Source organism: Bos taurus, chromosome 23 (assembly GCF_002263795.3).
Source record: "Bos taurus isolate L1 Dominette 01449 registration number 42190680 breed Hereford chromosome 23, ARS-UCD2.0, whole genome shotgun sequence".
In the NCBI taxonomy this organism is placed as follows: domain Eukaryota; kingdom Metazoa; phylum Chordata; class Mammalia; order Artiodactyla; family Bovidae; genus Bos; species Bos taurus.
In genome coordinates, this window is record NC_037350.1 from 10,392,195 (window position 1) to 10,414,479 (window position 22,285).

The 22,285-nt window shown below is 42.4% G+C and overlaps 1 protein-coding gene across 13 annotated transcripts in view; it reads left to right on the top strand.

The window, feature by feature from the left end:
* The window catches only part of KCTD20 (potassium channel tetramerization domain containing 20), a 36,071-nt gene extending 15,156 nt beyond the window's left edge, over positions 1-20,915 (top strand). For 4 of the 13 annotated variants that reach the window (XM_059880325.1, XM_059880323.1, XM_010818118.4 and 1 more), the window contains 9 exons: positions 3,273-3,326; positions 4,398-4,625; positions 6,112-6,317; positions 9,947-10,220; positions 12,537-12,639; positions 13,002-13,122; positions 14,390-14,587; positions 15,974-16,084; positions 17,383-20,915. In XM_059880325.1, the coding sequence (XP_059736308.1) occupies positions 6,158-6,317; positions 9,947-10,220; positions 12,537-12,639; positions 13,002-13,122; positions 14,390-14,587; positions 15,974-16,084; positions 17,383-17,675 (1,260 nt within the window). In that variant the 5' untranslated portion in view covers positions 3,273-3,326; positions 4,398-4,625; positions 6,112-6,157 and the 3' untranslated portion in view covers positions 17,676-20,915. The remainder of the gene's footprint in view (positions 1-3,272; positions 3,327-4,397; positions 4,626-6,111; positions 6,318-9,946; positions 10,221-12,536; positions 12,640-13,001; positions 13,123-14,389; positions 14,588-15,973; positions 16,085-17,382) is intronic. The other 9 variants (XM_059880324.1, XM_059880328.1, XM_005223329.5 and 6 more) reach the window with 5 other exon arrangements.
* The last annotated feature ends 1,370 nt before the right edge of the window (positions 20,916-22,285 follow it).

Sequence of the window (22,285 nt, forward strand, 5' to 3'; positions counted from 1 at the left end):
CACTGCAGAAAAAAAGTGAGTGGTTAAGATATAATTTTAAAGATTAAAAGAAAAAATTTCCCTGTTGACAACTTAAAAACCATTCTAGAAGTTCTAGATAAATGACAGAAAAATGATGTCAAGATTGTTAAATTGGACAATTGTATTGACAAATAAGATTAATCCGTGGAACAGAGTTTAAAAACCAGACCAAGCATAAATTATGTTAGTGTTTGATTAAAGTGCCATCTCAAATCAGTGTGGGGAAAAAACAGACTCTTGAGAATATATTAAGGCAGTTAGTTGGTTAGCCATTTGGATTTTGTTAGATCTGTGCTAACTGGGCTTCCCTGCTGGCTCAGCCTGCCAGTGGTGGGAGACAACAGTTCGATCCCTGGGTCGAGGAGATCCCCTGGAGAAGGAAATGGCAACCCACTCCAGTATTCTTGCTTGGGAAATCCCATGGACAGAGGAGCCTGGTGGGCTACAGTCCATGGGGTCACAAAGAGTTGGACAGGACTTAGCAACTAAACAATAACAAATTCCTGAGGGAAAAGTGGAAAGACACAAAAGGTCAGGTTCAAAGGGCAAGTTAGGCAACTGAGGCAAAAAATAATTCAGAGAATTCTAAAAGTAGTAGTTGTTTAACCTCTGTCCTGTCCAACTCTTGCGACTCCATGGGCTATAGACTGCCAGGCTCCTCCTCTGTCCATGGGATTTCCCAGGCAAGAATACTAGAATGGGTTGCTATTTTCTTCCCTTGGGGATCTTCCCAACCTGGGGATCAAGCCCACATCTCCTGTGTTGCAGGTGAATTCTTTCTCCTGAGCCCCTGGGGAAGCCCTAAAGGCAGTACCATATGTCATTTTGCTGAAATCAGAAAGAAATGTAGCTGAAATCAGTAGAACCATACAATAGAACATAGAAAGTATATTCAAAAGTGGAGGATGACGCGCTTCAAGAGCCCAATAAATGGTAACTAAGCAGTTGTATAAGGGAGATTCATATAACAGATGTGTCTCTTGCTTTTGTATAGCACTTCATGCTTTTTTTCCCATACATCTTAATTGAGAAAGGACTATCTAGCTTTGTAGTGGCTGATATCATCCTATTTTTATGGATGAAAACACTGATGCTTAAAGAACGTTTTCTTGGTGGTGAGGCTTAATTATCAATAGTAACAACGCCAAAGCCAGAAACTGCTTTGCCTCAGTCTAGTGGGTGGTCTTCGGAGAAGGCAATGGCCCCCACTCCAGTACTCTTGCCTGGAAAATCCCATGGACGGAGGAGCCTGCTAGGCTGCAGTCCATGGGGTCGCGAAGAGTCGGACACGACTGAGCGACTTCACTTTCACGTTCATGCATTGGAGAAGGAAATGGCAACCCACTCCAGTATTCTTGCCTGGAGAATCCCAGGGACAGCAGAGCCTGGTGGGCTGCCGTCTCTGGGGTCGCACGGAGTCAGACACGACTGAAGCGACTTAGCAGCAGCAGTGGGTGGTCTTGTCATCATACCTTGTCATTTATACTTCTAGGGAGATGAGAGCAAGCCATGGAAACATCCAGTGATTCTCGTCAAGCCCGACAAACTTGACGTGAATATCACTGCTATTACCCAATGTTTACCCAGCATGGGATTTTTTTTCCCTGCCTACTGAAATCTTTTAAGGCTCTTAAAGGTGAAATTTTCCAAGTGTTGATGAAAATGAATGACTTTTTGCTTTGTGACAACCTAGAGGGGTGGGATGGGGTGGGAGGTGGGAGGGAAGAAAGTCCAAGAGGGAGGGGATATATGTGTACCTCTGGCTGATTTATGTTGATGTATGGCAGAAGCCAGCACAATATTGTAAAGCAATTATCTTCCAATTAAAAATTTTAAAAAGAGTGAATGACTTTTCAATGACCACACTATGAGCTGTCATATTTCACACTATCTCACTAGCAAAGATGAGGAAGGTTGATATGCTGTTAGCCAGAGTTCTGGAGAATGGATGTTCTGTGCTGCCAGAAGGAGTATAAATTGGTATGTTTATAAAGGACAGTCTGGCAGTATACATCAAAACTTATTTACGTTTTTCTATAGTGATTGTATCTCTAGGCGTTTATTCCAAGGATATAATGGAATATGTGCCCAAAGATACATGTGCATGTATTTTACCACAGCTTTGATTTTTGAAGTATTTATATCTTTCTATATTGACTTTTTTTATTGAGCATAGATTGCTTTTATAAGCAGTAAAACACTGATGCTATTTTATATATGGAAAAATACAATTATTCTATCACAGGATTCTTGGATTATGACTATAACTCCTCGTATCATTAGCAGTCTGAAAGCATTATGCTTTTGAGATCTGTCCATGTGAAGTTTGGCCCCATAGGCATTCCAACTACATTTTCTTTTTTTTTTTTTAATTCTTTATTGAATTTGTTACAATATTGCTTATGTTGTTTATGTCCTGGTTTCTTGGCCATAGGGCATATGGGATCTTAGCTCCCAGACCAGGGATCGAACCTGCACCCTCTGCATTGGAAGGTGAAGTGTTAACCACTGGACCAGCAGGGGAAGTCCCCCAACTACATTTTCAAAATCTGAATAGTTCAGTTGCAAGATCTGAACTCAGTTACACAAATCACGTTTCCATAATCTTGTTTTCTTCATAAATGATTAGAGGGAATTGTAAGTAAAAAGAAGAAAATACATAGACTCATTATGGATTAATACTTGAGAGGGACTATGTTCTAGGGAGAAACCAACATGTCATTTTTTTTAGGTGCAAAGACTATATGGAGCAAATTCCACTATCAAAGATTATACACACATTTTCCAAGGTGGGGAGATTATAGTAAAGGTTTTGCCGTTCCGGGTCAGCTAGAGCAACTCTTTAACAAAATAGGGGCCTTCACAGGAGGCCTATGAAATAGATAAATAATATAGAATAGATAAATAATAGATAATAGATATATGTATTTGTGTAGCTCTTTAGAGTGTTTAAAACATGGTTTCACATTCTGTGTGGAAGTGATGCTTGAGCTGGCTCGCTGGATGTTTGTTTTGTTTCACAGCTCTACAGTCAGAGTTCCATTATTTATGTGTCTGTAATTCCTAGTTCTTTTCTGAAGCAGTCTCTTCAGTTACTGTTAGGTGTACCAGGGGTGTGCATGATCCTTTGGTGCTTGTCGTTGTATACTGCTATGACTTAGGTCTGTGTTGGCCACAGACAGTTTTGTAGCAATGGAGAACTATATTCAAGTGCTTTGCTTATTTCTTTCTTTCTTTTCTTTTTTTCTTAGATCTATTCTGAGGACCAAGATGCATTTGGGGGATGGTTACAGAAATGAGCCATGGTAGGCAATAAAAATATACATTCAAAGTTGAATGAAACATCCATCCTGGAAGGGGAGCAGACCCTTACCATAATGTTGAAACTCATTGCTTTGTTATTTGTTGAAGAATTCAGTGTCTGTCAGTTTGCTTCTTAGGTTTCATAGATCAAGAGGGTTTTCTTCTATCATTCTAGGATTATAGAAGAATTAGTTTATAGGGGACTTTGAGAAATGATGGTGGTTTCTTAAAGTGTGTGCCACTAAGCATTAATCCTGAGATGGTTTCTTGGGGGAAAAAAATGTTTTGAGGCCAAATTCTTTTGGAGAAACTGCAAATTGGGTCCTGTCTTGGAATTTCATGGTACACTTTGATCCTATTTATTGAAACATTGTAATAGTTAGAAACAACTTAATTCATAGATAGGAAAGCAGAATCATAGAATATTACACAGCAGTTAAAAATGAGTGAACTAGATAGATGTGTCTTCTAACATGGGTGGTTTTAGAATGTTAATTTCAAAAAAAAAAAGCATATTACCGAGTGAGAATGTATAGTTTGTATGTTTTTTTACAAATGATATGCTTTTATAGTATACCTGTATAACGCTTGAATTCTTTTGCTGCTGCTGCTAAGTCGCTTCAGTCGTGTCTGACTCTGTGTGACCCCATAGATGGCAGCCCACCAGGCTCCACCGTCCCTGGGATTCTCCAGGCAAGAACACTGGAGTGGGTTGCCATTTCCTTCTCCAGTGCATGAAAGTGAAAAGTGAAAGTGAAGTCGCTTAGTCGTGTCTGACTCTTTGCGATACCATGGACTGCAGCCTACCAGGCTCCTGAGAGGGAGAATTTTCATGTTTTATTTATAATAAAAATTAACTAAATACAAATAAAATGCTTGTCAAGTGCTCAGCAGGTTACTTTCTTTTTCTTCATTGGAGATACCTGCCCCTGCTAATTTTCAAGCATGTCTTTCTGTTTATTAATTCATTGTTGTAAGTTAAACTGAATTTTGAGCCCTGGTATTATTCATAGACTAGGAAGAAAATGTTTTCATTATAGTCTATTATAATGAAACTCTTTCACACATTGTAGGGAATAAATGAAGTAACTTATATAATGGTCTCGTCTGTGCGGATTCTCAAGAAATCTGTTTATTCAAAGTTGTTTTGTTCCAAGAGATATTTTGGAGAGCAACAAAAAGAAGTTTGAACTCGGTTCTGGAGCAGCTAGTGAAGAGTTAAGCAGCGCAAGTACACAGAGTGGAACGTGGTTCAAACCCAGTTAAGCTGACAGAAGCAGACCGCCTTTTGGTCCTTCCGTGTTAGTAGTGCTTTGTCCAGTTTCATGGATCTTCTTTATCTTATTCTCTAGTCTTGATTTTCATTTTGACATCTTCTGAGTCAAACTTGAAGGCAGTGGTGATTCTATTTGACTTTACCAGTTGCTAGGGATCAATTTTAAGGGGCCACATGTTTTGTGTAAATACATAAATACGTTTTTCTTTAAGAAAGGGTAATCTGGAAAAAGCTGTAGCCATATGTCAGGTTTTCCAACAGAACATTCACTTTATCTCCTCTGTGTGCCTTACGTTGTAAGAGCTGTTATCTGAGAATTTAAGATTTCATCAACTGTGAAAGTGTCTCTTTAAAATTATTTGCTTTCAGGCATCTGTACTGGCTCCTTTCTTAAAAAGGGCTCATTATTATATTGATATTTTGTGCAAGTTAAAACAGGACTAAATGATCAATCGTTATGCTCAAAAATGTACTAATATAGATTATGAAGTTATTCAAAATCGAATGCAGTTTAAAGTGTTTATTGGCACCTCTACGTGCTTGCATGTCAGGAAATTCAGAGTTATTATTAAAACATGTTCCTGATCTTAGTGATGAAACTTCTTCCTAAAGCATAACTTCTTCCTCCTGTATTGTTTTCATGCAATCCTTAGGCATAAACATTGCTAGTAATATGCCTCTTCTATCAGAACACCTAGTGGAACCTAGTAGAGTATAACTGGGAACGTGCTAAGTAGGATGACTTTCAGGGATGTTTGCGGCAGCTGGGCAGCCCCAGAGGGTGGAAAGGCTGCGGGGCAGGGTGGTCACCCAGAAGAGAGGTGCGAGGCGGCCATTCTGCCCAAGCAGCGGCTGCGCGGCACACGGCATCCCTCGGGAGGTGGTGTTCACCACGGCTGTGCACTGCTGGAGAGAGTTAGGCTTATAACCAGTGACATCTTGCTGTAATTTTGAGATAGGGGTCAAGCAAAAGGTACAGAAAGTGAAAGAGAGAACTTATAAAGGAGAACTTGAGCACCATACGTAAATTTATTATTTAAAAAAAATTATTTTTAGTGCCCATGACTTCCGGTTTCAACTGTCACGCTCGCACTGTAGTTGTGATTCTCATTTCCTAGTGCTCAACTGTTGCGGGAATGTATCTCTCAAGTTTTTGAGACATATGGGCTGGTTTTCTTTAATTGACAATTTGAACTCTCTGTCCCTTATGTGAATCTGTGGTATAAACACCACCAAGTTATTTTACCACCAGTTAATATGCAGAATTGAATGTGAATATGGGCGAAGTCAGTGGATTTGATGTCTGTTTATAAATAAAGTTTGAAATTATTCCCTAGTAACAAGTTTATCAGTGTTCTTTGTGATTTGGTAAATACAACTCAAGTCAGCCCAATTCCTCTCAGTATAAAATCACAGAAATGTTTACGATGTCATTTCTTCTCAAAACAAGAATAAGAACTCTCTGAGAGTTCTCTAGTTAGTTCTAAATCGTGCATATTGCTGTCTTCCAGGATTTCCCTGTGATCAAGCAGACAGTTCAGGACACACAGTCCAAGGATGAGTGTTCGCCGCGGCACTGAGAGCGACAGGCTACTGCAGCAGGAGGCCAGCTGCCTGATGGATGAAGCTTCAGCTGCAGCTCAAGAAAAAGAAGCAAACAGTCCAGCTTCTTCTGGTCTTCAAAATCTTACTTATCCTCTAGGTCCCAGGAATGATGGTATGATGATTAGCTCTTGCTTTAGTCTGGAGGGCTTTCTGACACCTGAGCACCTATTCTCCCAGAAGGCATAAATGTTCTTACTCTAAATAATATGTCCAGTTAATTGGCTTAGCTTACATATCACAATTATATAAAGCTATCACCAAAAAATCTCCACTTTAAAAAAAAATTATTTTTTTGGCTGTGCCATGTGGCACATGGAATCTTAGTTTCCTAACCAGGGATGGAACCTGTGACCCCTGGATTGGAAGCATGGAGTCGTAACCCCTGGACAGTTAGAGAAGTCCTTTTTTAAATTAGAGTATCAGATCAGATCAGTCGCTCAGTCGTGTCCGACTCTTTGCGACCCCATGAATCACAGCACGCCAGGCCTCCCTGTCCATCACCAACTCCCGGAGTTCACTCAGACTCATGTCCATCGAGTCAGTGATGCCATCCAGACATCTCATCCTCTGTTGTCCCCTTCTCCTCCTGCCCCCAATCCCTCCCAGCATCAGAGTCTTTTCCAATGAGTCAACTCTTTGCATCAGGTGGCCAAAGTACTGGAGTTTCAGCTTTAGCATCACTCCTTCCAAAGAAATCCCAGGGCTGATCTCCTTCAGAATGGACTGGTTGGATCTCCTTGCAGTCCAAGGGACTCTCAAGAGTCTTCTCCAACACCACAGTTCAAAAGCATCAATTCTTCGGCGCTCAGCCTTCTTCACAGTCCAGTTCTCACAGTACAGTTGCTTTAAAATCTCCATTTACTTAATCAGTTTAGTACATCTAACTTGGTGATAATAGTATAAGAAAAATAGTCTTGGGTTTGGAGATTCACATTCTAGCTGTAACCATGAATGAGCGCCTTACTCTTTCTGAGCCCTGCTTGCTTAATCTAGACAGCAAGGATGTTAATATTCTCCTTACCTCACAAGGCTGGAAGATACTGAGTTAATGGATGTCAAGGCTCTTGATAAATTGTTAGGTTCTTTTTAACTTTTAATAAAAACAGTAGCAACAAAAATAATAGCAGTTACCATTTATTGAGCACTCACTGTGCTAAAAGTTTATTTTTTTTAAATCAAGGGTGGCAGACTGATCAACTCTGAACCACTACCTGTTTTTATAAATAAAAACTTGAAACACAGCCATCATGCCCATTCATTTACATACTGTCTATGGCTACTTTCCTGCACTGTGGCAGAGACTGTGACCCACAAAGCCAAACATAATTACTTTTTAGCTCTTCACAGAAAGTTTGCTGATCCCTGCTTAGATTAATCTTTTTACAGATGGGGAAGCTGAGGCTTCAAAGGTTATTAGTAACTTGCTCAGGTTCACACTGCTAAGAGGTGGGGGACTGGGATTTAAACCTGTGTCTTTCTGGCCAGCCTTTGCTGACAGAAAAGCAGAGTGTACCTGCCACCCTAGAGTGCCCATTACAGAGAATTTATGCAGCGAATCTCATCCTGCTCACCCATTTAAGTAGGATGGAACCTGAGGCGTCCTTCAGGAATCAGCCCAATTTAATTGCCTCTTTGCTGGGGGAAAATTCAAGTATTCTGCAGAACTGAGGTAATAAATTAGGTACCTAGTTTCATTTTTAAAAACAGCACTTACAGTGTTGAAAGCCTGGCTTGGTGATTAAAGTTTTTCTTGCTACAAGCTTGCCCAAGGATTTGTAGAAACTTAGCTCTTGGTATCCAAACAGAGAGCCACATTGAAAATTTACCAGAGGCTATAGGATGTGAACCCTAAACAGGTTTTTGGTCTAAATTTTGGTTTCCTTTCCTCTAGAAGCAAATGTAGAGAAGGAAATGGCAACCCACTCCAGTATTCTTACCTAGAGAATCCCGTGGACAGAGGAGCCTGGTGTCCATAGGGTCGCACAGAGTCAGACACGACTGAAGCGACTTAGCATGCATGCATGCATTGGAGAAGGAAATGGCAACCCACTCCAGTGTTCTTGCCTGGAGAATCCCAGGGATGGTGGAGCCTAGTGGGCTGCCGTCTATGGGGTCGCACAGAGTCGGACATGACTGAAGTGACTTAGCAGCAGCAGCAGCAGCAGCAGCAGAAGCAAATGGGGAAAAATCAAGTATACTCTAGCTAACAGTTTATTTGATTATCTTAAGTGCCTGAAATAAAACTAATTTCTCAGAGGTCATGGACAGTAATCCTGTTCATGAATTATTGTAAACGAATTTAAAAGACGTGAAGAGTGGGAGAGACATGAAGGGTGGGAGTGAGACATTAAATTGTACCTATTTCATTTCTTTCTAAAAAAGTGTGAAGAAAATTTAGGAAAATGTTAACCAAATCCAGGTGATGTACACATACTGTATTAACTCTAGGCTTTGATATATTTGAAATTTTTCATTAAAAAAAACACATTCTTTTGCATTAACATAAATATACTAGGAGAGGTCCCTAATTAAAAGAATCTTCTGGGACTTCCCAAGCCATCCACACCCCCACTGCAGGGGATGCGGGTTTGATACCTGGTCAGGAAACTAAGATCCCAATGCTGCATGGTGTGGCCAAAAAAATTTTAAAAACAATCTTCTGGTAATCCTTTTGAAAATATTTTTTCCGTATCATCTTCTGTATACAGCCAGATTTCAGATATCTGGTTTTCAGCCTATTTACATGAGGTGGTATTATACATTTTTAAGTGCTGTTTTAACTGTTATTTCAGTTGATAGTTAAACCAATCCTGTGAGGTAGGTGGAGTGAACGTTATTTTCACTTTACAGATAATGAATCAGGTTTAGAAATGTCAGATTCTTTAAGGAAATGGCTCTTTGGTGATACTAAAACAAAAATTTTGATTCCATGAATGAATTCTAATCCAAGGCCATTTGCATTGGAACTTTTCCGTTGAGAGCAAGACCTGTCTGTTCAGAAAATGGTGTTGGTAATGTTAGGATTCCCCTGTGCGTAATGAAAATGCATTTTTCAATGAATTTCTAGGAAAAGTGGGGCAATTAAGAGACTATCACTATCCTTTTTGGAAAATAAAATTTAGAAATGTTTTTTAAGAATGTGGAAAACGAATAGTGTTGGCTAATGAATTTATCAAGTTTCTTAAATAAAATGCAGGAAATTTGGTCAGTATTTAGAGATAGAAGTGAAAATGAAAATAAAGTGCCTGTGAAACAAGACTAGGGGAGGTTTGAAAATATGGCAGAGAGTTGCTTGTTTTCCATAGAAATTCTTCTCCAGTGTTCAATCATTTTATTTTTTGGCCATGCCCCATGGCTTGCGAGACTTCCTTCCCTGAACGGGGATCAAACTTGGGCCCCCAGCAGTGGAAGCAGTGAGTCCTAACCACTGGACCTCCAGGAAATTCCCTGATAGTTATATTTTTAGAATGCGGGCATTACTGCCTTCATTGCCCTCTCCCAGCACACAAAAACATACACAACGCAGAAGGAAAAGCTCCTGGGCATCCAGTATGGGTCTCTAGTTTGTTTTTTCTTTATGTGCCCTGGACAAGAGTTTTTGCCTTTGGATATCTAAAGCTTGGGCATTTTCTTGTTTAATGTTTTTTGTTCTTGTTTTTTTAAAAGGACAAGGTTTATTTTTCTCCCGAGGCTTTTTGCCGTCAAGTTATTTTGGTTTGTTTGTATCGTATGATCTTTTAGACCTTCCACTTGACTCTGCCTCTCAGCCAGCAAATCTTCCGTTCCCTCACATGATGTCACTTCCTGAAGATGTCAAAGGCTCTTGCTTCCCGAGTGGGAATAAACGGAGTCATGAACCTTTCATTGCTCCAGAGCGATTTGGAAACAGCGCTGTGGGCTTTGGCTGTAACGTTCACTCTCAGGCGCCAGAGAAAGTGACACTTCTTGTGGACGGTACACGTTTTGTTGTCAACCCACAGATTTTCACTGCTCATCCGGATACCATGTTGGGCAGGTAATTGATGATAATTTCCTTCCAAATTAACTCTCTTCTCTATGAATAGAAATACCTGCTGTTTGCCTTGCATTAGATGTGAGAATGAAAACATTGAATCGCTTACTTTTCTACCTTGATACTTTTGTGAAACAGCATAAAAACCTTACATGTGTTGGTGATTTTGGGGGGTAGGTACTTTTGAGCCCCCACAAAGGGGAGTGCAAAAGGTCCAGGTGGCATCAATTTCTAAGACCTCCATCACTAATCAAGCTTTCTGAAACTAGATCTTTGTAACTGGCTGTTTTGTATGATGATGGCTCTCTCTGTTCTTCATGTTCCATTCTCTGTGCTGCTTCATTCAGAATATAGTCTTATTCTCCCCTCAGCATCTCCTGCCTCCAGCTTTTTATGACTCGAGTTTAGGAAAAGGAAAGCATCTGTTGAGGAGGATTACCGTCCCAGAAGTATTCTTAGAGCCTGGGCTGGGAGTGAGGAGCTCTCCTTCTAGCCAGCTGTACACACCTTAATGTGTAGAGCAGACTGGGATAAGAGTAAAATAATTTGAGTGTATACACACACAAACATTTGGCTTTTCATCTAGTACTTAAGAGTGGATCTCATCTAAAGATTTAACCTCTCTCCAGACTTTGAACTGATTTTAACTGAATTAGAAAACAGAATGGACCACACCATTTGCTGAATTTTAGGCTAAGTGAAATCTAAGCTATTCAAATATGTGTCTACTTACATATATACAAATGATGAACTGGCTGATGAACCAGCCAGTTTTAACTGAAGCCAAACCTATATATTTCTTAAACATATGACTTAAGATTAAGCTAGAACATTAAAACATTTTCTAAATTGGTCCTGTTTTAGACTTGACTTCATGTCTTCAGTCTTGGTATCTTCACCACCACTTTTCCCCAGGTCCCCCAAAGAAGGTGCTTCTTAGGATAGGCTATCTGTCTGAAGTAAGCTGTCTCTGAAAGTAGTGCTCAAGAAAAGAAAGGCAAGCGTTTTCTGGGTAATAGATCCCTTTATCTAGGTGGTTCATCAGTGAGTCAGCCGAGGTCATGAATTCTGAGAGTTTCTTGGGTTTGTTCTGTCCTGTGGCTACATAAAGTATTCATATCCCTGGCCACTGAGCATACAGATGTGGGCCACTAGTCACAGAGGACAAGCTGAGAAACAGAATGATTAGTGCAGATCCACGCCACTCCTGGATGAATGGCTCTGAGGTGGGGTTATGTTTATGGCCTGTTGTTCACTATTTTGATTCATTGCTAGTAAGCTACACTTCACCCAAAACATTCCAGAAAAAAGTCAGCATTCTTTGAAGACTACTTTTATCAGATGGATTTTTTATGTACAGTGCAGATTTGGAGAGCATGTGACTTTTTTTCAGACCTTGGAAAGCACCCAGTTCAGGGTGGAGCATAACAGTTTTGAACAGCTGGACAGCAGGGCTTCCCAACAGGTTAAGAAAGGAAAAGGCAGTGAGTCCCCGTCGGGCTGACTGACGATACCGCCTGCCCTGTCCTTCGTGCTGGCTTCTCCTTCCACAGCTCCTGCACAGACATGCAGCAGGGGTAGTAGGAGTCATGGGGCCAGTTTTTCTGGAAGGGATCTGAGAGAGGGAGGAGGGATGGGAATGGATGAGTATAAAAACAAGGTTTCCTCCCTGTGCTTTCATGACCTCTGAAGTCAGCCCAGAGCAGGCCTGCCTCTCTGAAATATGTCAAACTGTTGATGATCTAGTTCTTCCTCTCTTTTTTGGCTTGACCTGAAATTCCCATCATTAGTTACTCCCTGAATTGAAGAAGGGCATTTTTTCCAGAGCTCGGCTGTAAAATGTACCAGGAAAGGGAAAGCACTAACATCTGCACGAACTAGTTCAGATTTGTCTATCAGATGTTGAAAAGCAAAACTCAGAAACATCGAGGATGGCGTGCTGGATGGGTACATGCTGATGGGTGAGGGGGAGGAACAGGAAGGCTCAGGGGGAGACACTGTCACCCAGGATGCCAGTGCTCCAGAGACTTTGCAAGTGCCGCTGTGCGCCACAGAAGCTCACTGCCGGTGACCTGGGGAGGCTGCTTTGTTCCTTGTTGCACTCAAACACTGGAAGCAATTGCTGCCGCCTTTTTCTGTCTGAAGGGAGTTTCCTAAGACTTAAGTGTGTCTTATAGGGGTTGAGTCCTGGTGCTCTGTTTAAAATTATATTGTAAGAGGGGAATGGAGTCTTCCAGGATAAGGTGAAGAAGGGAGAGAAGTTTCATCTGTGGAGAATCCTGCTGGAGAGGGTAACACTGTTGCCTGGGTATCTTTCAGGATGTTTGGACCAGGAAGAGAGTACAACTTCACGCGTCCCAACGAGAAGGGCGAGTATGAGATTGCAGAAGGGATCAGTGCAACTGTGTTCCGAACGGTGCTGGTGCGTAGTGCCCTCATGTTCCATCCTCTTCCTGGGGGCATGCGTAGTCAGAAGCCTTCAGAGTTCCTCAGACTGCTCTGACTTCAGGGTTTGTCATTTCTAGTTATTGCCTTTCCTGCTTTATTTTCTCTTCCTGTAATTCTTAAGTCCTTCTTGCTTGTGTGAGCTCAGTCAGGTATCAGGTTGTGATTAAACATGTCAAGATGGCCAGGAGTCACTTTGCTGTCTAATGAATCACCAACTTGGTGATAGTTCTAGTAACCCAGCACTTTACCTGAACCAGGAATGAATGAGTCAAGGTTGAAGAGGGACGTTTTCATCTTGTTCTTTGACTACATTTCCTCTTTTCAATCTCTTTATAGGATTATTACAAAACTGGTATCATCAATTGTCCTGATGGCATCTCTATACCAGACCTTAGAGATACATGTGATTATCTCTGCATTAACTTTGACTTCAACACTATCCGATGTCAAGATCTGAGTGAGTACAGGAGAAGCTGCCAAATTGCATTTGAGCAGCTAAACTTTGAATTTGCTTAGAATTAACATTTTTATTACTAAACAGAAAGCATTTTCAGTGTGGGTTGAAGATCATCTGCAGAGAAGAGACATGGTACTAACCATTCCCTCTTTTGCTTCAAAACTCTGTGAGGAAGTAGAGTAAACACAGGAACGTGAGCGGGCTCTAAGGCTGGCTTGACCCCATGAGTCACCAGGCTAACTGCTTCCTCTCTTGGGATCTCAACTCTTTAACAGATAAGGATACTGATCCTCAGATACGACGTAAGGTTCAGTAATAGTCACAGGACATAAATTGGCTGGGTACTTCTTACATTTATCATTAACTTAGTGTTTGTTAAGTGCTTTATAGATGTGAAAGTGAAGTCGCTCAGTCGTGTCCGACTCTTTGCGACCCCATGGACTGTAGCCCACCAGGCTCTTCCCTCCATGGGATTCTTCAGGCAAGAGTACTGGAGTGGGGTGCCATTGCCTTCTCCAGGGGATCTTCCCGACCCAAGGTTCGAACCCAGGTCTCCCGCATTCCAGGCAGACGCTTTAACCTCTGAGCCACCAGGGAAGCCCTTATAGAAACTTGCATTAATTTTCACAATTAACCCTTGAAAGATGGGTGATAATCTCACTTAACAAATGAAAAGATGGAGAAATTGGCTTGTTCAAAGCTCTAAACTTTAAAGCTGGGATAACTGATTTCTGAATACAGACTCCATGCTCTTATTACCTAAGCTTTGTGAAATGATTTTAAAATTCTTTAAAGTTCATGATACATTTTCTTTCATGTTCCATGACGTTCTCTGGATGTGTGGTTTCTCCACTGAGTCTAGTACCCACTTAGAGAAAGTCCCTTGGTGTCTCCAAACCTTAGATTATTCCTCTCCTGTGGTACTCTAAATTGCAGTCCAGAGCATCTTCAGAAGAGGTGCTATAAAGAGTCATCCCCAAATAATGGTTAACCATTAACATAAATTAATGTTTGTGTTCTGATATTGCATGTTGAAAAAACCTCAACTGATCAGAATGCTCGGGGTTTATTAAACAGGAGATTGGTAGAATGTGTAAAGCATGTAACAAATTCAGCTTAATTATCACCTCAGAGCAGGAAACATTCTCTGCCCTGAAGTGAGCCACGTTTCTGGACCTTACCAATGATGACAGCCATTTACCTCATCATTTCACTCCGGTAGCGCCTGCGTTTGAGCAGAGGGTGTTCTCTTGCATTTGTCTCCCAGGTGCTTTACTGCATGAACTGTCCAACGACGGCGCTCACAAGCAGTTTGATCACTACCTCGAAGAGCTGATCCTGCCCATCATGGTGGGCTGTGCCAAGAAAGGGGAGAGAGAGTGCCACATTGTCGTGCTGACGGATGAGGATTCTGTGGACTGGGACGAAGACCACCCCCCACCCATGGGAGAGGAGTATTCTCAAAGTAGGAGCCCCGGCACGATGTAGATGTTTTCAGCAAGAAACGTGCTGCCCAGTCGTAGCTAGACCTTAGAACCAGTGGGCTGTCGCTGGTGAGCTGGTGAGCAGCACACTCACCTGGATGATCAGTCTGGTGATGCAGGTCTTTCATGCTGGGGCCTACCGTGAGCGTGCCTGCTTCCCACGCCTGCCCCTGGCATCCCTGCTAGGTCAGCACCGGCCACACGTGAAGAGGTGCTTTCATTCCTTTCTCCATCTGTTTCATTTTTAAACCCTTTTGAATTGGTAGTAATTCAAAATTCAGAAAATACAAAAGGATATACATCGAAAAGTTTTCTTCCCACACCTGCCTCATCTACCTAGTTTTCCTCTTCAGTTTCTTTTATATTCTTCCAGATTTATTCAGTGCACATACATAAGCAATTATGTACATGTTCTTTTCCCCAAATGATACCATATTGTAGAGGCTGTTCTATATCATGTCTTAACATTAAAAGCTCCCACCATCTTTTTAATACCTGTATAGTATTCCATTGCATGACTGCCATAATTGATTTAACCAGCCCTTTTGGTTACCATTTAAGCTATGAATTATGGCTGATGCTCCAGTGAATTATCTTTTTAAAGAAAGTCTTTTCACACACGTATATCTCTGTAGAATAATATCCCTAGAAATGGAATTTCTGTGTCAAAACCTTTGTGCTTTTATGATTCTAATAAAATTTGCCAAATTATCTTCTCTAAAGGTTGAGCCAGTTTATAACTCACAAAACAGTATATGATGAGTTTATTTCCCATTTTTCACCAAGACACAGTTTTACTGAAATTTTATATTTGCCACTCTGGTAGGTGAAAAACGGCATCTTGCTGGAGTTTTAATTTGCATTTCTTATTCCATGAATGAGACTGAACATCTTTTTAAAAGCCGTTTTAATTTCCTTTTCTGTTAACTGTAGTCATGCCTTTGCCCATTACAAAGTTGGATCGTTAGTCTTTTACTTAGTGGTTTGCAAAAGCTCTCTTTGTGACTACTCTCCATAGATATCAAGGAAATTAGCCCTTTGTAATAAGAGTGGCAGGTATTTTTCTCAGTTCCTTGTCTTCTTAGCTTTGTTTGGTTTTGGGTAAGCAGAGATGTTTTAGTTTTTCCTTTATGACGTCTAGGTTTTATGTCATATCCAGAAAGCCTTCCCTACTCTGAGACTATGAAAATTTCTTAACATGGTTTCTTATGGTTGATTTATTATTTAACATTTACTCTGTGATCCATATCAATTTTTTGGCATCAGGGCTCAGGTCATTCATTAGTCTGAATCTGTTAGCTCATCTCCTTTCTCTTACAAAGGTATTCACTCCATGACTAACCCCAGACTTATTTTTTCTTTTCCAGTTCTTTATAGCTCTAAGCTCTACAGATTTTTCAAATACATTGAGAATCGGGATGTTGCTAAAACAGTGTTAAAGGAACGGGGCCTGAAAAACATTCGCATTGGGATTGAAGGTAAAGAACAACCCGTCAGTATCCAGCTTGCATGGCCTGTGGGTATAGTTGGAGCTGTGGCCATATCTTATGTCCTTAAAACCTGGTTGCTGAGGGCCTAGAGAATAGAGACCCACATGGAAGCTACATTCCTACCCAAGTTTGAAATTCCAGTTTTTGTTTTGCCCGTATGTTTTCTTTTCATTTCCAGTTGAAAATGCTTTAAAGCAGCTGTAGGAATAAGTTCCAGTTAACTGCCTCAGGATACAGAGCAGTCAGGGCGAAGGACACTGGAGGGAAATGCAGGGCTCGTGGGCTCGCCACGTGGGAGGGCCATCTGTTTAGTCAGCTGTCCTGGTGAGGACCTTTCTGGGATCTGGAAGGGTCCTTCTGACAACTACCTTGGAGACTCGTTTTATTCCCTGCATATCTCTGAGGAATGTCTGGGTGTATTGACAGAACTGCTTTAAATGATTTGAGCAGGGGCTCCCAACCTGTGATCTCCATGGAAGCGTACTGGAGACTGACTGTCGGGAGAGTGCGGAAGCCATCCTGGTCTCCCCTCCGCAGGCCTTTTGACACCTGCGTTTTGCTGCTGTAGCTGTCTCGGTGTTGCCCACAGAACCTGTTACTGTGTCTGACTTAGGTTGGAACTTAAACTTGGAAGAGATTTTTGAGATCATCTATTAAACCTCTTTCTATTATGTCCTCCTTTATCTCTTTGATAACCATAGGGACAGAGGGAGAGGGGTCACTCCATTTCGCAGAGTAGCCCATCAGACTGTCCTACCATGAGAACATTCTTCCACAGTTGGTAGATGACCTCCTCCCTCTTCCGTCTTCGTTCCAGTTCTAGTCTGCGAAGGTGAATAAGATTTCTCCCATTTCCGTGTGACAGCCTTTTAGATACTGTAGGCAGCATCCCAGTTTTTCCTTTAGGCTTAAACATTTCACATTTCCTTACCTATTCATACAGGATGCCCTGTAGGCAACAGAATTAGAGGGCCACAATAGGATTTGTGTCCTGTAGTGCTGAAGCCAGTAAAAGACAGACCTGTGAAATTAGTAAGAGGCTTCTCCCCCTTCCATTAGAAGGAATACACTTTTTTGTTATTTCCCTTTCAGGGACAAGACCTACTAACCTGGGCAGGAGGGCAGCAGGCCGTGGGCACCGGGGGCTGGAGAACATGGTCTCCTCCCTGTGGTTTCACACAGTCTTGGCGATTTGGGAGGAAACTGATGCGGTTATAAAGAAGGAAGTATGGGAACCCGAGTGATCGATTTTCTGGGGTTATGATGGCCTTTTTTCCCCGTTTCAGGTTACCCTACCTGTAAAGAAAAAATTAAGAGGAGACCTGGCGGCCGGTCAGAAGTAATCTATAATTATGTGCAGCGCCCCTTTATCCAGATGTCCTGGGAAAAAGAAGAAGGGAAGAGTCGCCATGTGGATTTCCAGTGTGTCAGAAGCAAGTCCCTCACAAATCTAGTCGCTGCTGGAGAAGATGTCTTGGAGGACCAAGAAATATTAATGCACCATCCACCCCAAGTGGATGAACTTGACCGGCTGAATGCCCCACTTTCTCAGATGGCTTCTAATGACTTTCAGGATTAGGGCCGGCTGTGGGTCTGTCCCTCTGCAGGCCTTGTCTCTGTGTGGGATGCCCAGCCAGTCCTCCCCTGGTTTGTCTCACTGAGCAGGAGACATGCTTCTCCCCCGTCCTTTCCTCTTCTCCCATAATTAATCTGTATCCTTTTCAGGAAGCCTGTGCTTCCAGCAGGGGATGAAAAAGCACTCGCTGGTAATTAAACTACCAGCTTTGCAGCAGCCCTGGAAACTTGAAAATTTGGGGTCTGGTGCTGTTCACCAGGTCTGCATAACTGTGGAAGCAGAGAAGGAAGTCAGGACTCCTGTTGCCTCATATTCGGCAAAGCAGTTCTCATCCTTCGCACTCTGTTCTTGGTTGTTGTTGATTGTTTTATACCAGGCACATTACTTAGCAGCAAAGGGACCAAACTTAAAAGGAGACAATCTGTACCTTCTACAAGCAAACAGTGGTGGGATGCTCATTAGAGGTTAGTGAAGGTACCATCCTGGTGGCATCTGTGCCCAGGCTGCCTCTGGGAAGAAATAGGCTCTTATTCAAAATGTCCAAAAGGAAATTTTAAGAGCTTCAGTTCAGTTTTGTTTTTCATTATTGCAGTGAACAATCTAAAACCTCACGGATTCTTTGACAGGAAGGATAATGCGTAACAGTGTTTATGAAACCTTTTTAGCTGCAAGGTTTTTGAGCCTAAACAGATTATTATTCCTTTGGAATGAAATTCACACCCAAGTTGAAGAAGCTCTCCAGATCAGGCCACTTTGATTCTCCTGGCTCGGAATCTGGCGTGAAGCTGTAGTCTTCACCCTAGGCTAGCATGTTGTCTGGGTGTGTCTGGGAGACCTCAGATATGGTGTAACAGGCTTTTAAGATGTGAGCAGTAAGTTTCCAAAAGTACTCAGTTTCTCAGTAGAAAGACCAGTAAGAGCTCGGGAAGAAGGACGGGGGGTGGATCTGAGTGGGGAAGCGTCAGTGGTTAGGCTTTGTCCCAGTGTAGGATTTTTCGTTGTAGGTTCATTTCATACTATGGAATACTTTAGGTATCAGGGTATTTTGATTTTTAAATAACCTATCAGTTGCTCACACACTAGGTAAGAAAACTGTACTAAGATCAACCCCAAAAGAAGAAAGGGCAGAAGGGATCCAGCTTAGTGATTGCATCGCCGTGGGGTCACTCCTGTCTATACTGATGTCCCTGTGGCTGTGAACAGCAGAGCTCACTTCAGAGCTTATAGCTAGATGCGTCTTGAGACTTTCTCCCGTTTTGTGGTAGAGGTTGGCCTTCCAGTCACCGAGCCTGAGCATTTAAGAAGGGACACAGTTTCCTTCAAGTTCTTTAAGAAGAGGCCTGGTTTTCTTAAATTCCATATGATACCGCGTGTCCCATATTTCCATAAGATACTATAGGGAAGCTACTCAGTGCCATTTTATGACTGCCCTAGTCACAGTCCTCCAAAGGGAAAGTCAGGAGTGTGCTGACAGCTGTTTTCCAGGCTTGATGAACAAGAGTGTTCTTAAGGCGTGTGTTCTGCACATGTGACCAGGACCAGTGTCCCAAGGCACGTCAATGCTCTGTTCTTATTCAGAAAAATTAGGAGCAAGGGGTTAAACTGAGCCAACCCCCAGCTACAGAGTTACTCTGATGAACACTGGCATCCATTTGTATGGCTGATGGCCAGGGATGCCGTTGAGGGTTAGTGTTATTTTGTAGCCCAGAGGGTAGTTTTAATTCTGTGAAAAGAACGGGCTCATATTTGAGGTCAGGTTTGGCTTTGACCTTACTGGTACTACATTTACACCCATGAGTAGTTGACCAGCCCAGATTGTTTAACGGTGCTTCCTTTACACTTTTCAGTTGACTTCCATGCCATCACAAAGGAAACTGGAGTCAAACTTTTGTGTAGTCTGTAGTAAGTATGTATAATTTCTGTTTTATAGCTTATATATTAACATTTAGGGGTAAACGCGTCTTAGCTAACACAATTAGTCCTTGCTTAGGTACAAAGCTAGGTATGAAAGTATGGCTTGTACTCTGTTCTGTGTAAATAATTTAACTTCCTCAGGCTTTCACAAACTAGGTCTTTTTTCCCCCCAGAATTGGGCTGACGTGCTTTTGGACCCAGCGCTCGGGTTTGAGTGTGCTGGAAATGCATGGAGGTGTCACCAGGCGCTGGGGGCTGGGGGGCGAGCAGGGCCTGCAGGCTCCCTCTGGTGGAGAGGCGTGTCTTCGGCGGCCCCTCCCCTCTGGCCTGGAGTGAAGCATCGCTCTAATTTGGTGGCTCCTCTCAGCCACAGCTGCTGTCCCCAGGGCCAGGACATTCCACAGTTCTCTCAGGGCCAAGAGCTGGGTTACAGTCACTCCCATCAGGAGTCAGCTACTGGCCAGCTGGGCAAGAGGTGTTTCTCATGAAAAAGGTAGCACTCAGGTTTGGTGTTTTTTTCCTAAGTGCCTAAATAAGAAAGCCAGGCTGTTTGTACAGAAACATTTTCATAAGAAAATGGTTTTGCCCAGACTGTCTTATTCAGAGGTATCTGTGTCGGCAAGCAGATAAACCTGAATTGAGGTTTAGGATCTGAGTCTGTGTATGCATCAGGTCATAGATAGCTGATGAGGAAACAGTTGCCATTAAGGAACTGGATGCAGGCATGGAGACAGTGTTAAAATGTGTCTGAGATGACTTAATGGTTTCTCCAAAGTGGAGAAAAGGAATTAAAAGAATGACAGAAAAAAGGGTAAGGACGCTAGAAAGTAGCTTAATTTATTGCACAATATGCAATAGCCAATGCTGTTGTGAACTAAATTCCGTGTGGTAACCTAACATATGCAGGTCTGTGGAAACACTGTGGAATAAGCCCAGGAAGGATGGATAGTGTTCCAGCTGGTCCTCCTCGGAGGAAACACAGCCAGAGTGTGCTGGGAGCCTTAACTGAGTAATAGTCAATAGAAGGTTAAGAGTCAGTCTTGGTGATTCACTCAGTGCCACTTCTTGCCATCATTTTTGAAACTGTTAAACTGGGCATAGTTCAGAAAGCAGACCTGAGGCCTTTGTGGGAGATGGAGCCGTTCGTGCTCTGGCGGGATACCATCTGCAGGAGAACATGACATTTCCTCTTTAAGGCAAAAGGCTTGTAGGTTTTGCCTCTTTACTTTGTATTTACCTTTAAAGTTCCATTTGTTCACCTACCAGTGTTTACCAAGTCCTTACATTTGGGATGCTTTTTCTATAATAAAATGTTACCATTTGTGTCCATGTTGTTTTGTTGTTGCTGGTTTTAGAGTAGGTTTGGAGCCAGGGCGGCACACAGGCTGTCCGGAGGGTCTCTTCCTTCCCACACAGCTGGGAGCTTACCTGGAGTCCATGTGCGCTTTCCCCGCCCTGCGGCTCCTTGTGATTCCCAGGTTCCAGAGCCCTAAGGGTCTGCCTTCTCAAGTGTCTGGTTAACTTGCATTCAAGACCTCTTGAACCCTCAAATCCAACTAAGTAGGACCCTACAAAGCCAAATGTAAAATAAGGTAGGACAGCTCATATGTCTTATGAACTAGTTTTGGTTTAGAGCAAGTGAGGAAACATGGCAGGAGTGAAAGGCAGGTGAGAAGGTGGGTCCCTGGAAAGGACACCTCGCTCCTCCTCTGCTCTGTCTCGGCCTCTACTCGGGTCCTCCTGGACTCCCTCCGCTCACTTCGCCTGGGAGCTTATTCGTGATACAACTTCAAGGGTGCTAAACAAGCCGGCCTCCCTGGCAGGCCTGCCCTTAACAGCACAGAGGTTAAGAACATGCTCTGAAGACATGGCCTGTTGAGGATGTTCAAGGCCGAACTGCTTAATCATGGGGACACGCTGCCTAGGATGCAATTCCCTCCCTCAGAGGGCTTTTATAATTGCCTGGAGAAGACAGATCCATAAATAGTTGAGGTCACTTGGGAATCCCAAAAGGGTAGAGTAGCCAGTTCCTGTGAGGATTAGAGGAGAGTTCATGAGAGGATTCTATACATGACACATGAACCGAACTGTTAAAGACAAACAGTACTTTTGGATCCATGAATCTAAATGGAAGATATTCCAAACCAGTTCAACTGTATAATCAAAGATGCGAAGGTGAAACAGTTGCCTACTGTCATGAGGGAAGAGGATGGGGGCATGCAGAAGTAAGGCCAGAGTAAGGACTCCTGTATCTCAGACAAGGTGTTTGGTCTCACTGCATAAGCTATTGGGAGCCTTAAGGGTTTTATCAATAACCTCAGATAGGCAGATGACACCACCCTTAAGGAAGAAAGTGAAGAGGAACTAAAGAGCCTTCTTTGATGAAAGTGAAAGAGGAGTGAAAAAGCTGGCTTAAAACTCAACATTCAAAAACCTAACATCATGGTGTCTGGTCCTACCACTTCATGGCAAATAGATGGGGAAACAATGGAATCAGTGACAGAGTTTATTTTCTTGGGCTCCAAAATCACTGCAGATGGTGACTGCAGCCATGAAATTAAAAGATGCTCCTAGGAAGAAAAGCTACGACAAACCCAGACAGCATATTAAAAAGCAGAGACATTACTTTGCCAACATAGGTCTGTATGGTTTTTCCAGTAGTCATGTATGGATGTGAGACATGGACCATAAAGAAGGCT